Below are 13,944 nucleotides of genomic sequence, written 5' to 3'. Positions count from 1 at the left end.
TAATGAAGAAAAAAAAATTATCACTCACAGTTTTAACACTTCTTTATCAAATAATTATCTAAATACAATTTGTATCAAATTTATGCTTAATATCAAAATATAAACCTACCGGTACACAAAAATTGTTGTTATTCTCATTGGTGTGTATATACAGACTGTTTGATCTTCGGCGATTTTTCTATGGTAGTCTGATGTATGTTCAAATAATATTGATCGTATTTGCTCATTAAGGCCTTAAAACCTTAAAAGAATAGTTTATTTGCTTGAACAATACTTTTTTATTAACATTTATACAAAACTGGTCAGTGAAATGAGAGCTTGTTCAAGATCAAGAAATGCGTTTTTAAAATAAATTTTCAGTTTCATTTTTTCGCTGCCCATAGACAAACTTAAAGTTCCCTTGAGATGGCGTTCTAAAAAGATATGACGGGTTTGGAGTCGCAATAAGGAATTGTCGTGGAAGTTGTCGCTCTTCTTGGCAAAGACAGTTTTGTGAAACACGTAGTGGATAAGTTAAACGACAGCGGCGAGATGCCGTTGATCTTGTAGATATGACAGTTTCAAGAAATGACCCCCAGCAGGAAACAGTTTTAATGTGATTTTGAGTGTAATATACCGGTAGTGCCTTTGCTACATTCATTGACTTTGTAGTACATGCACTAGGTATACATGTACAATGTAGTTGGATCATTATAGGCCTGTTTTAGCAGTCCTGGAATTTTGCGCATTGGTGCTTAACTCTTTCATGTTTTTACAGACGTGTCTCGGAAGCTCCATGTTTGCAGTTTTTATTGTGGTATTGATTTATGAAAGAAAAATATACTTTGATTCAGATTGATTCTTTGCTTGTTAATCGATCTGTCTTGGGGAAAGCCAAAGGGAAATCTATAAAGTTATATTGACTTCAAAATCCATTTAAAGTGTCATATTAAGACAAAAACTGCAATTGGCCTGTAAAAATAGTGTAGTGGGGGCTAGAAAAAAGTAGAAGTAGACACTGGACAGGTCAAGGGAGAGTCACAAAAAGAGGAAAATCTATTATTATTATTATTATTATTATTGTTATTGTTTTGATATTGTCATTGTTCTTATTATTATTGTTGTTATGATTATTACAATTTTTTGTTTGTTTTGTTATTGTATTTGATGATGATAATAATGATGGTGAGGATGATCGACTTAGCTTAGAATTTCAAATTGCTGTAACTGTTCTTTTTTTTTTCTTCACAGTTACATACATACTCGTACAAGAAAGCTGGGTATGGCTAACCTACCACAGGACGAGGTGAGTATAAAACATTAAAGTGACACATCCTATGCTGTACATGTAGCAACGTATTACATCTACATGTACACGACATACATGCGTATAAATGCATGTAGCTCTTTGTAGAGATAAACTGAAATGATAGAAAAGTGATGTAGAACTGGGTGATTTTTGTCATGGTCACCTCTTGCATGGTATGTCTATTGAATGCATAAGTTTCTGCTTTTACAGTTTTTATGAAATTTGTATCATCTCTAACTTTGTTATAATCAGAATGGTTCATCTGACGAGGAACTGGATGATCTTGTCATGGCGTTGGGGGACCCACCGATATTAACCAATTATTTCCAAATTCAGGCTCTCATCTCCCCAAAAATGTCTCACAGTGACATAATTCTATGTATTTCATGTTTCTCTTTCACTTTCTGTAGTTTTGTAAACACACACACACAGTGGGTGCTTTTGTAAGCACGCACACACACACACGCACACATCAGTGTGTGTGTGTGTGCCAAATAAAGCTTGTTTTATCATGTGCCGCGATTTGAGAGATCACGTATTATGTTCGTTTTATGGCTGTATGATCGAGCAGCGAATTTGTATCCGCTCTAAGGTAAAGATTTATCGCGTATTTACCGCGTATTGCCAGTTACACTGCCGCTGCAAGTGTGATTTGTAATTTACAAAGAAATACCGTGCTAAAAATTCCTAATTCTTATTTTCAAATGTTGGTAGGTATGTAAAAAGCGTGCGCGCTATATCAGTTCTCTGTTTTGAAGGGAAATTTGAACGAAGTGGCAGCTTCATTGGGCTGCAGACGACGTTGTAAATATGGCGAAGTACAGGTGTAGGGTCTTTTTATTGTACTTGCAAGACGATTATTTGGCCTACTGCGATGCTTTTTTTATATTAAATGAAACGTTGTTTCACTCTCTATGTCATGATAATACGTCATAGTTGAGAGATTAATTCTCCTTTAAGTTGTGCATGTAAGTAAGTAACTACCGGTATACATTTTCAAATTTAGTGAATTCATATTTTTGGTCTTGCCCTAAATGAGTAGTGGGCATCTTCAGTGAAAGTCACCATTATTTATTTTGCTTATTAAACCAGTATGCTTATACATTACATGTACCGTACATGTAGACTTAATTATGTAAATATTCTTGTTATAAATTTGATTTTTCAGGAAGTACAGCCTGCATATGACCTTGAGAGGAATGGCCTTCAGCGTGAAGAACATGTAGCAAAAGCAGGGAGATATTACAGCCTCGATCAGGTATGATCTGGTTGGCTATGAAAACCTAGTCTTACTAAAAAGTTAATTTTGATGAAAATTGGAGGTTAATTGTCTGGAGATATCAAGAACCATGTTGGCTTTAGCTTTGAATGTGGTATCTCCCTGTACCAGGACAAGAAATGAGTAGACATGGGAATCTGCAGGCCAAAGGTCAAATTTCTTGGATCATTTAAAGGGATAGTTGAGTTTTGTTGCAGAGGGCGCTACACAATCATTTTTTTGTGAGATAACGAAAAACTGAGTGTCAAATTTGGAAGAACATACAATTTAAATAACAAAATCATCTTTGTTTGATCAAAATCGGTTCAGAGACAGCTGAAATATCCTTAAATATAACGATTTCTAGTTTGTGGTGCCCCACAAATATTCAATAATTTGAACCAGCCATTGAAAAAACAAGATAGCATCTTAGGCCAAATAAAAAAAAAAACATGTTTAGCGTCCTGTTTTTTTCGAAAAATAGGAAGGAGGGGGCCCTTTTTATTTTTTATTTTTATATTTCAAAATGGCCGCTCAAAATGCCCGCTCGGTACATTTTCCCTGACAGTCGGGGCTATTTTTTTTAAGATGGCCGCTGACAATTATTTTTTTTTTTAAATCAGAAATAGAGCCAATTTTAGCAGTGTTTTTTATGTTTTTTTTCTTTCAAAAAAAAAATCAAAAATAACAAATAAAAAAAAATAGGAGGCGGCCCCCAAAAAGGAAGCGGGCATGTATATTTTTTTTAATGGCCTTATACGTTTTATTCCAGCCAATTTTGGTATGAACTTGCACTGGAATGCAGTACTTTGAAAAGAAATTAAAAGTTTTTAAAGATCACATTTGTCAGCTTTTGTCAAAAATCCTCAATCGTCTCATTATTGTGACATCTGAAAAATTATTCCTGGTGTTCTCTCCAAAATAAATATGCATCATAAGGAAACGAACAGAGTAGCTTTTAGGGGTAATAAAGGGAATATACATTTGAAAGCAAATGAGCATAGCAAGCACTCTTAGAAAGCCAACAGGGTAGATCAGTGAAGAACCTGTAGCCTTATACAAAATGCAAAGTGTTAACAGTGTTTTGACATATTTATCAATTTGATTTTTTTCATGCTAACAGAGGGAGAAAGTGAAATTCGAGGCTTTGTTGAAAGGCTACCTAAAACCATCTGGAATTGGATCTGAAGTGTTTTTGAAAAATCTCATCTGCTTCTCTCGTTACGAAACACGTTGTCCGCCTCCACGTCGTTACGTGCAAGGTGAGGAGGCTATTTGTCTTGTTTTTGATTTTACAGTTGACAATCATAATCAGCAACCACATGAAAGCCTTTCATATCAGCTCTGACAAATCCAAGTAGCAGAACAATATATGTTGATGTACTTCTTCGGTGTGATTGGTGGAGGGGGGTTGAGACGTACATGTAAAAAGTATTAGATTAAAGAGAGAGAAATATAGATGGAAAGATCAAAAAAAGGAAAAGGAGATTCGATCAATGAGACAGCAAAGAGAAGGAGGGAAGTAGAAAGGAGATAGATAGATTTTAAGAAAAAAGAGAGTAGAAAAAAGAGAAGGAATGGAAATCATAGAGACTGACAAAAGAGGAGGAGGCCAAAGAGGAGCAACAGAATGAAAAAGATATGTGGACCTATGTGCCCCCCCCCCCTACCCCAGTGGCGGATCCAGGTGGGCCAAGGCCACCTCCCCTGCGGAAAAAAACGAGTAAAAACATGTTAATTTGACCTTTCTTTGAAGACAGGCCCTTTCCCATGGTGCTCGAGGGGGGGGGGGGGTGCAATTTCTAAATTTTCAAGGGCAAAATATTAGTTTTAGATATATTATATTGTTTAATTGTTGCATTCTGCATGATTTGAAATAGATGCAAATGAGGGGTTTGACTATTGAAGAGGAAGAGAGAGAAAAGTAGAGAGGTGGGGAAATAAAAATGTAAATTAGAAGAGAGTAAAAAGATTAGATTAAAGAGAGAGATAGATAGACGGGAAAGATCAGAAAAAAGAAAAGGAGAATCGATCAATGAGACAGCAAAGAGAAGAGAGAGAAGAAGGGAAGTAGAGGTAGTTTTACTTCCTCAATGTTTACGTAAGAATGTGTTGGTAGGATGTCATGATGAATGGGGACATCAAGGTAGAAATAAGACCTATGAATTAATGAGATCTAAGGCCTTTTGGCCAAATATGAATACTGAAGTTGGTCCTTATGTTAAGAAGTGTGTGAAATGTGCTAAGGCTAAAGAGATGCAACCTCGGTCCAGAACGCCTATGAGGCATTTTTTTTGTTGTTGGGGGGGGGGGGGGGGACAGGGCTTCTTGTAATGAAAATCTAGATTTACACAATTTCTCTACATGCACGCACTGTACATTTATTAGTACGCTCTTTACTGGATTCTTTTCTCTTCCACAATGTGCACACTATATTTATTGTAGCACAGGCTCTAACCTTCTTCCAGGTGGAATATTTATTTCACTGCTGTCAAGGAAATCATGCTCTAATTAAGCCAGAACATGAATTCAGATCTTTAGTGGTGACCGAATTGCACTATGATGAATCATTATGCCTAGATGCCAGGGAAGTCCACAAACCAAAATTCAAACATTTAAATTTGCAACTTGGAAGGAGTATGATTGACATAAAGTGCTGTAAAAGTCCCTTGCAGCCATGTTCTAGGGCCTACATGACTTGTGGGCTCCAGGATTCTTAGATGCTCTCTGATGCAATTTGAACTTATTTTCTAACCTGTCATTTAAAAAAATCAAACCTGCCGCCTTTTTCCATTGTGAACCACGTACTGACCTATACCCCTCAATTCTCATTCTGTTTTAGAGAGTACACTTCTTGTGAAAGAAGTGTGCATATTCATGGCGGATCCCTTCATGTCATACATGCAAAAACATTTTGTACATGTACCGGTAAGTTATAACAACGTTATCGTATCATTAGGAACAACAAGAAGATTTTAATGTGATGTGTATGGCAATTCTTGAGCTCCTGTAATATAATTTCAGAAATATTGTACTGGTAATTTGTGCTTTAATGTCTAATGTCTTGAATGAGTCTCCTGCACATACCTAATTATTTAATGAGAGCAAAAATTATTTTTCTGATGGTCAAAGAAAGATGAATTGTTTGTATTCTTAGTAAAATCAAAGGCTCATTATCTTAGTTAAAAATGGACATAAGGTGCAATGAGAAACATATTTTTATGCCTCTGAAATGAAGTAGCCGGAGGCATTGTTTTCAGCTTGTCTGTACGTCCCATTCTTGTGATCGCGTTATCTCAAGAACTGATTGATGGATTCCCGCTTACTTAACTTAATCATGTATGTATCTTGCAGAGCCAATGAACTGATTAGATTTTGAGGTCATGGGGCTCATTATGTATGAAAAAATAGCTTGTGATCGCATTATCATTGGAGCCGACGGACTATCAAATACTCAGGAGATGTATGTATGCAGAGCCAATAAACTGATTTGAATTCTAGGGTTATGAATTGGTCAAAGATTAAAGGGTCATCTGTAAAATAGCTTGTAATCAAGATATTCTGAGAACCTGTTAATGGGTTACAATCACACTCAAATTTTAAAAATAGCTACTGTTTTGGTTTGAAAAATCGCTCTTTGGTGGAGGCATCATTTTCGACTGTGCGCAGCTAGTCGAAGATCCATCTAGTCTTTATCATAATCATATCTAATCTTCTGTTCTGCTAGTGAATGCACTTGGAGAGAAATTAGCTTAAAGCAGTTCTAAATCCATATTGTACAGTACGTTATAGATGGACCTTCCACATGTATTACAAACTAGTGGAATTTGCTTGATTATAATGCCGATTTTTATGATTGCATGCCATATTTAGAATATTAAGGCATTTGAAGAGCCATGCTTTTCAGGGAACGTTCTTCCACATGCACTTGCATAATACAATGATAACACTATCAATTTATATTTCACCTCTTCCCAGAACTCAACCTTCCCTTTAGATCAAATTTAACAATTACCGGTAACAAATTTGTCCTTAAATCCTTGAAAATATCTTTATGCAAAAAATATTGGCTGAAATACAGAAATAACTACATGTACATTTATATTGCACAAGTATCAATTATAGGGATGCTCAAGGGGCCTACAAAGTAGTTCATGTATAATATTACCCTTGCTTTCATTCATCCTTTAAAAAATCATTTTTCTTAAAAATGATTCATCTTTCAGCAAAATATAATTTGCAAAAGGAAAATAATTCATCTTTCAACAAATTATCATATGCAAAAGGAAACAGGCGCGATAGCTCAGTCGGTAGAGCAGTAGTCTCGTGATCCGGTGACCCGGGTTCGAAACCAAGTCGATGCGTTAGTGCCCTTTGGTAAGGCATTAATCCTCATTACCAGGTCCCTCGGAGAGGACCTAAAGCTGTCAACCGTCTGGTTGCTTACTTACAAGCATTTATGCTTTCTTAGCAGTCAGGTAAAATAATCACCATATCAACATGATTTCTGTAAAGACAAACAGTTTACAAGAAGACTGATGGTTGTTTAGAAGACGAATAGTTTGGAAATAGCTAGGTGAATGATTTGTGAAAAGACAAAAGAAAACAGATGAAAGCCTTAAAAAGAGACATGACTTCAAAAAAAGACAAATTATATTTGCATGATTTTAAGATGGACGAATGACCACGTTTTGTTTCCCTTTTGGCTTGCCATACTGCTGCAAATGGGAATGAGACTTTCTTTCCGTTATTAGCAGAAGTCAAGATTACATTTGCTGCTGGTTTATTTTGTCATCTTATCAAGAAGTACTCTTTTCCTTTGTCTTTTCTATTCCATTGTTCTACATTGTTCTACAGCTATCATTGTCTCTTTTGCTTGGTGCAGGACGCGGAGGTCGTATGACAGTACCGGAATTTCAACGCGACCTTCAGCGAATCCATTCTGGTAAGGCTTCTATCATATACATGTGATAGATTACAGGGTCTTTAGGAAAGAAAGGGGTCTAAATATGCTTTTTGTAAGGACCTGTTGTTAACTTACTGAGCTATATCTATATGCAGTGATATATTGACCAAGTTTGCTGATCCATGAATTTGAGATGGTAGGATTATGAGAGAGAGGTTCGAATCATATAGATCGCATCGTCCTGAAAATGACACTCGTTTTCAACGCTTTTCAAATCATCCATCGGAAGTTCTGACATCAGAAAAAATATTTCTAATGTGAATGTTATATTATAATCTTGTATCTGATAAATTTTTATGTAATTCCTATGATGCTTAATATGAAATTTTTGGCCCGGAATTGTGCTCTGTCACTGCCGAGTCGATCATAATTGTGTTGGGATTATTGCCGTACGTGGGTGGATACAAATGTGCATTGCCCCACATGTTATAATTCATGTAGTGAGATGAAGAAATATGCGACGGTGAAAAAAAAAAATGTTTTTCTAGAAAAAATTGGATGACTATCACAACAAGTTCGAAGTCAGGTTTTCAGTTCGATTGAAAGATTACAATACAAACTTGGTACATATTGCCTGAAACTCCTCAATTAAATCCCAGTATTAGAGTTCTATTCACAAGCACTGCAAAATATTCCCTTTTTTAAGAGTTACACACTACCTTTTGTTTGAATGCCAATAGCCCGCTACTCAGCAAAAGCATAAAAATACATAGTAACTTATATGTAGCACCCAAGCCATGGTCTTGTGGGATTCCTCAAAATCATAATATTTGAAATGGATGTAGATATCATTTGTTACTTGTTACTTTTCTTACTTGCTATGGTGTTGCATACATAATTTTAGCAATTTACTGAAATAGCTGTTGTATGTATCTTGATCAAACTTTGAGAAAGTTTATACCCCCCCCCCCCCCCCCCAATTCTACAACATTCCATTAACAGGACTAGTGATTATTGATGTTTTGTTTGAAGTAACTGTGTATGAAATGTTTTTCATTGGCTTTAAGCAAAATTATTACAATTATTGAAATTCTTGAGACAAAACTTCCAAAGGTATGAGATACACTTGTATCCCACACTCAAAGGAGTCAATCTACCCACTGCACTTTGAGGATTAACAGATATGCAAGACCATATACCGGTACATGTTTGTGGCATCAACAATGTTGTGATCTTAATTCTCAATTTTTTCCAAGTGTTGGTCAAATTATTTAAACTATAATAGGGACTTGTAGTACAAAATGTCCATTACGCAGGCTGAATTAGAACCATCAATATTTATTATAACACTACTATAGGTACTGTTGTTATATTAAAGGTCACTGGACCTACATTTCTTCTCAATCAGGAATTACATTACAACAACAAAACTAGATTCTGTATGGAGCTGTCTCTTTCATAATTTTAATGTATTTTGATAAAAGCAGTAGAAGTGAACATTCTGTTAATATTGTTATAGTGTTCTCTATATTCTGTCAGGTCATAAGCCTCATTTCATATGATTTGGTAAAGTTTCTGGACATGTTTGCCTGATATAACAACAAACAGTTTGCCAATGATATCTCAGATAACCCAGGGGTCTTGTTAATTATTTTTGAAGGAGGTAATTTGAATTTTATAGGAGGTACCATCACTGCGAGGGAGCGAAGCGACCGAGGGGGGGAGGGTGTAGGAGGGGGGTGTCCCCCCTTCCTACGGTAGGGACCTTTTGGGATTTTCCACTTGAAATCGTGCAATCTGGTGCATACCTAAGAAGAAAATTTGTAGTTATCTTTCCTACCTTGTATTACACATATATTGTAATAAACACACATATTGTTCATGTTTAATATTACATGAACAATCATAACTCATAAGAAAAGTTATTAAGTTGATAATTATTTATCACTTTGTACCATTACTTTGTAATTTTTAATTAAACTGATGAGATGATGCACCATACTCAATCTTTCTTCTTCTTTTTTTTTTTTTTTTTTTTTTTTTTTTAATTATAGCCGGTAAGAAACGAGTGAATAGGCGGCAAGTTTTACCGGTTACCGGCTTTAAACGACAGCCCTGGATAACCAACTCTATTTAGATTTAAAGATAAACTTGAGTTCTGGTAATGCGATTGCATTGTGAAAGAAAAGGTGTGGAATGGATCAGAAAAGTTGATCAAGTAATGGTGTGTAATGCAAGGTTCTGGAGTCATCAAAATCATCATAAATTTGGCAGAGTCTTGGTAAAGTAACAATCACTTACACAGAAAGATGTATATGGGACAACACACATGGTGTCGGGGCTAGTACTACCCTGATTTCCTTATCTTTATATGCTCATTACTCAGCCAGTATACATTTTCTTCAAAAATTGTTTGGCACATGACATTTATTTGTAATCTTGAACATTCAGTGTATAGTTTCGTTAGATTCTGTGAGAATTCATTTTCTTTTTTTTACCAGAACTCAAGTTTATCTTTAAGTTTTAAAAGTCCAATAAACTTGAGACATGAGCGTTAATGTAATATTAAATAACTGTGATGTCCATGTTATGCTTCTAAAAAGTACTGAAACAGCAGTAATTTTTTTCAGTATTCAGCTATATCTTTAACAGTTGATTTGATATTCTATATGTAAAAGAACACATCCAGAACTTCAATCATATTTTCTCTCAACCTCATGAATGACCCCAAATGAAAATGACCCAATGTGGCAAACTTCGCTCAAGGCTGTTGTTTTAAGAATATTTCCTTCGTTGTATTTTATGTTTCATTTCAAGTCATCGTAGAGGATGATGTATAGATGTATTTTCACAAATCCAGTTTTATACATGTACATGTACTGTCAAAAAGAAGACTAGAAAGTGAACAATAAACGTATAAACATAAAACAAACATACTGTTCCATTTCATCCTTAATAGAATTAATTCATGCAAATTAGTATATCTGCAAGAATGAGTAGCCTATGATAAGAAGGGATATATTATTATGAATGCTTACTAAGAGAACTTACGTAAGACAGGTCTGTTACAGGAAGCCGTCATTAATTCTTGTACGTAGACATCTCGTTCAAATGAAAGCAAGTTGGTATTTTTATCAAGGGTACGAATAAGATATCCAGAACTTTCTTGCAACAGGCCTCAAGACTCGAGAAATGATCACATAATATTCCTTAAAGGGATCGTTTAACAATGTTAAATCTGAGATACAAGGCCCTACGTGTTATCAGTGTCTGTGATATGGTGTAATATTGAAGCCCTAAAAAAATTGCGCTTCAAAATGATCAAGAAGTTCCTCAAAAAAGTAAAAATCTTTGAGTGACCGGTTTTAACAAACTCGTTTTCCCCAATAGACTGTAGTGTTATGAAAACCGTCAGGCGAACGGTTTTCAAAATTTGTAATTCCAATCATAAATATCTTGATAATCAGACAGGCGATCGGCTTGTAAAAGTCATGGGGTTCCTGACTGACCTAAAGGTTTATAATTATCATTGCATCATGAGCTAAATCCAGAATTTTATTTCAGAATCTGAGACAAAGTTACCGGATCCCTTTAAGGGAGTATAAGCCAGTTTAAAATTATCACAAATTACCCCAGATTTCTACAGAATATCTCAACAGTGCATTTTAGAAAAATTCTTACAGTGATGGAGGCACTTAATAAATAGCTTACGGTATATTGCAACGCTGGTGCAGAGATGAAAAATGATTCCATGACCTCATGAACATGTATCCAGTACTCTTGAGTATCCAGTCTCAATAGATTTTGTCAGTTTCGTACAAATGATTGCTATTTGCTGTTGTGCTGATTGTAACTTAAAACCTAAAATATTTTCAGGTATGTTTCCAGTTCTCCACGCTTTGGCAGACTAAGGCCATGCAGACTCTTTGCCATCTCAAGTTCCGATCCCGACTGACTCTTGGGGTGACCACATCTTTCCCACGCAGGCCCATCTCTCTGGAACAATCTTCCTCTTCTCCTTCGCCAAGCTTCCTCCGCTAGTTCTTTCAAACAATTACTCAAAACATATCTGTTCACGGTGGTCTTTGTAGATACATGTTTCAATGTTTTATATCTTATGATCAGAACTATATTTCATCTTGGGTATTCACATGTAACACACTACGCACTGATTGTAAACGTATGCATGCACGTATCACTATACTATGTTCGTCTAGTTGTCTATTATTTACTAAATAGTAGAGCTCTCAAAAGTGCTCTTTAATAATTGTTTAAAAAACAAAACAATTTCTTGTTCGAGAATGGAACATAATGGGCTGATATCCCTAAAAAATTATATTGAGTTTAAAATTTGCAATGATGTTGTATGTAGGCTACTCTGATCTAATTATTTTGTTGGTGTACATGATTGTATATGCCTTTGCTATTTCAGCAATTGTCTATGTTTAAAGTGTCTATATGCATGCTTCTTGTTGATCAAACTTTTTAAAATAAATCTGTAACCCCCCCCCCCCTCCCCCTCAAATATAGATTATGTTGAGTTTTACAACATTCCCTCAATGAGAGTGACAATGGTTACATAATTTGCCATTAAAAAAAAAGAAACAAATAATTAGAGTTCTATATGACATAATTGCTTATACTGAAAAATAAAATGTTCTTGGAATGATTTTGTTAATTGATTTTGAAAAAGCATTCGATACTGTTTCTCACCACTTTTTGTATAAAACACTTTCCTTTTTTAACTTTGGTAGTTCGTTCATAAAGTGGATAAAGATATTGCGTAGTGATGCATACTCTAGTGTTATGGTTAATGGGCAAATAACTTCTAGATTTCGTGTAGGAAGGGGATGTAGGCAAGGGATCCAAATTCTCCATACTTGTTTTTGTTGTGCGCCGAAATTCTTGGGTTGTTAATTTGCAATTCACACTCTGTGAAGTGAATTTCTGTCGGTTCAAAGGAATTTAAGATCCTTCAGTATGCTGATGACACAATATTGTTTATTGATGGCACAGCTGCTAGTTTCTGTAATGCACTACATGTTTTGGACTTATTTGGAAATTGTAGTGGGCTGAAGATCAATATCCAAAAAACAAACACAATTTGGATTGGGGCCTCAAAATGTAATGAAGATATAGAATTAGAAGGAAGACAAGTGAATTATGTACATAATGATTTTTTTTGTTATCTTGGTGCTGACTGTCATGTTGTTATTGACAAAATACCAGATTATAACTATGATAGAATTTTTGACAAAGTAAAACACCAGATGATTTCTTGGATCAAAAGGAACATAACGGTTCTTGGTAGAGTTACAGTTGCTAAATCATTACTGTTACCACAGTTTAATCATCTGTTTATGGCAATCCCAGATCCTTCAGCTAAGTTAATGAAAACCATAAAAGTTAAGTTCTTTAACTTTATAAGAAAGAATAAGCCAGATAAAATTAGTAGGAAACAGGTTGTTGGCACATATGAAGAAGGGGGACTTAAAATGCCAGATATTGAGTTTTTTTAAGATGTCACTAAAGTTAACATAGCTTCGAAGAATGGTTTTAGGAACATGTAAAGATGTTAATCATTTAATGCAATCGTTTTTAACAAAACCATTTGTAGTAGGGTTTGGTGATGAATATTTTTTGGCATTGTCTCATGAAGTTGCTAATCCTTTTTGGAGACATGTGTTTCACGCTCTGTTTATGTTGAGTCTTATAATAGAGGGAGATGATTGGTTAACTTATCCGTTGTGGAGAAATAGCTCAATAAAAATTGGGAAAAAAATCTGTATTTTTTAAATCTTGGTATGAAAAAGGCATGAGATGTATAAATGATTTGATTGATGATAAGGGAAAACTGACTCGTGAACAATGTGAACAAAAATTCTGCTTGAAACTAAATTATTTGTCTTATTATTCTGTAACTCAAGCTATAAAGTGTCGATATCAAATGCATATTGAAAAATGTAGTAGATCCTCTAATGGTGTTAGATATCAAAATATTAGTACATGACATTAAAGGCTGTCAATATATTTACAAAACTTTTCTGGGAAAAACAAATTGTGTGAACTCAATATGTCTGAAATGGGAACGACATTTAGATTATACCCCTGAATGTCTAAGAATGCAGAAATATCATAGAATGATATTTCGTTTTACTCCAGTTATCGGTTTGAGATATTTTCAGTGTAAGATAGTAAATAGAATTTTGTATTTGAACAAGCAACTGTATAAGATGAAATCGTGAGTAAGGATAAATTTTCGTTTTGTAAAAAAGAGGTGGAAGATATTGTACATTTCTTTTACAATTGTGAAATCAATAAATCAATCTGGAATGAAACGGTGAAATGGATAAATGAAGGTTCTCGATTACGGATAGAGTTTAATTTAGAAAATGTAATTTTTAATTTTGAAGACAAAAGAAACGATGCTTTAAATTGCATGGTGACTTGATTAAGCATCAACTATTTGTTCAAAAGCTTAATAACAAAATT

At 34.8% G+C, this 13,944-nt stretch overlaps 1 protein-coding gene across 1 annotated transcript; it reads left to right on the top strand.

The window, feature by feature from the left end:
• Nucleotides 1-1,231: 1,231 nt before the first annotated feature.
• Nucleotides 1,232-13,726, top strand: LOC115926069. Its single transcript, XM_030990434.1, has 6 exons — nt 1,232-1,285; nt 2,457-2,546; nt 3,670-3,808; nt 5,389-5,474; nt 7,404-7,491; nt 11,329-13,726. The coding sequence occupies exons 1-6, from the start codon at nt 1,262-1,264 to the stop codon at nt 11,361-11,363; spliced, it is 462 nt and encodes a 153-aa protein (XP_030846294.1). The 5' UTR covers nt 1,232-1,261; the 3' UTR covers nt 11,364-13,726.
• Nucleotides 13,727-13,944: the final 218 nt, after the last annotated feature.

The sequence above is a fragment of the Strongylocentrotus purpuratus genome, unplaced genomic scaffold (assembly GCF_000002235.5).
Source record: "Strongylocentrotus purpuratus isolate Spur 01 unplaced genomic scaffold, Spur_5.0 spur5_scaffold_19, whole genome shotgun sequence".
Lineage (NCBI taxonomy): Eukaryota > Metazoa > Echinodermata > Echinoidea > Camarodonta > Strongylocentrotidae > Strongylocentrotus > Strongylocentrotus purpuratus.
The sequence above is the reverse complement of the archived record's forward strand: the minus strand, read 5'-3'. Positions and strand labels throughout refer to the sequence as shown.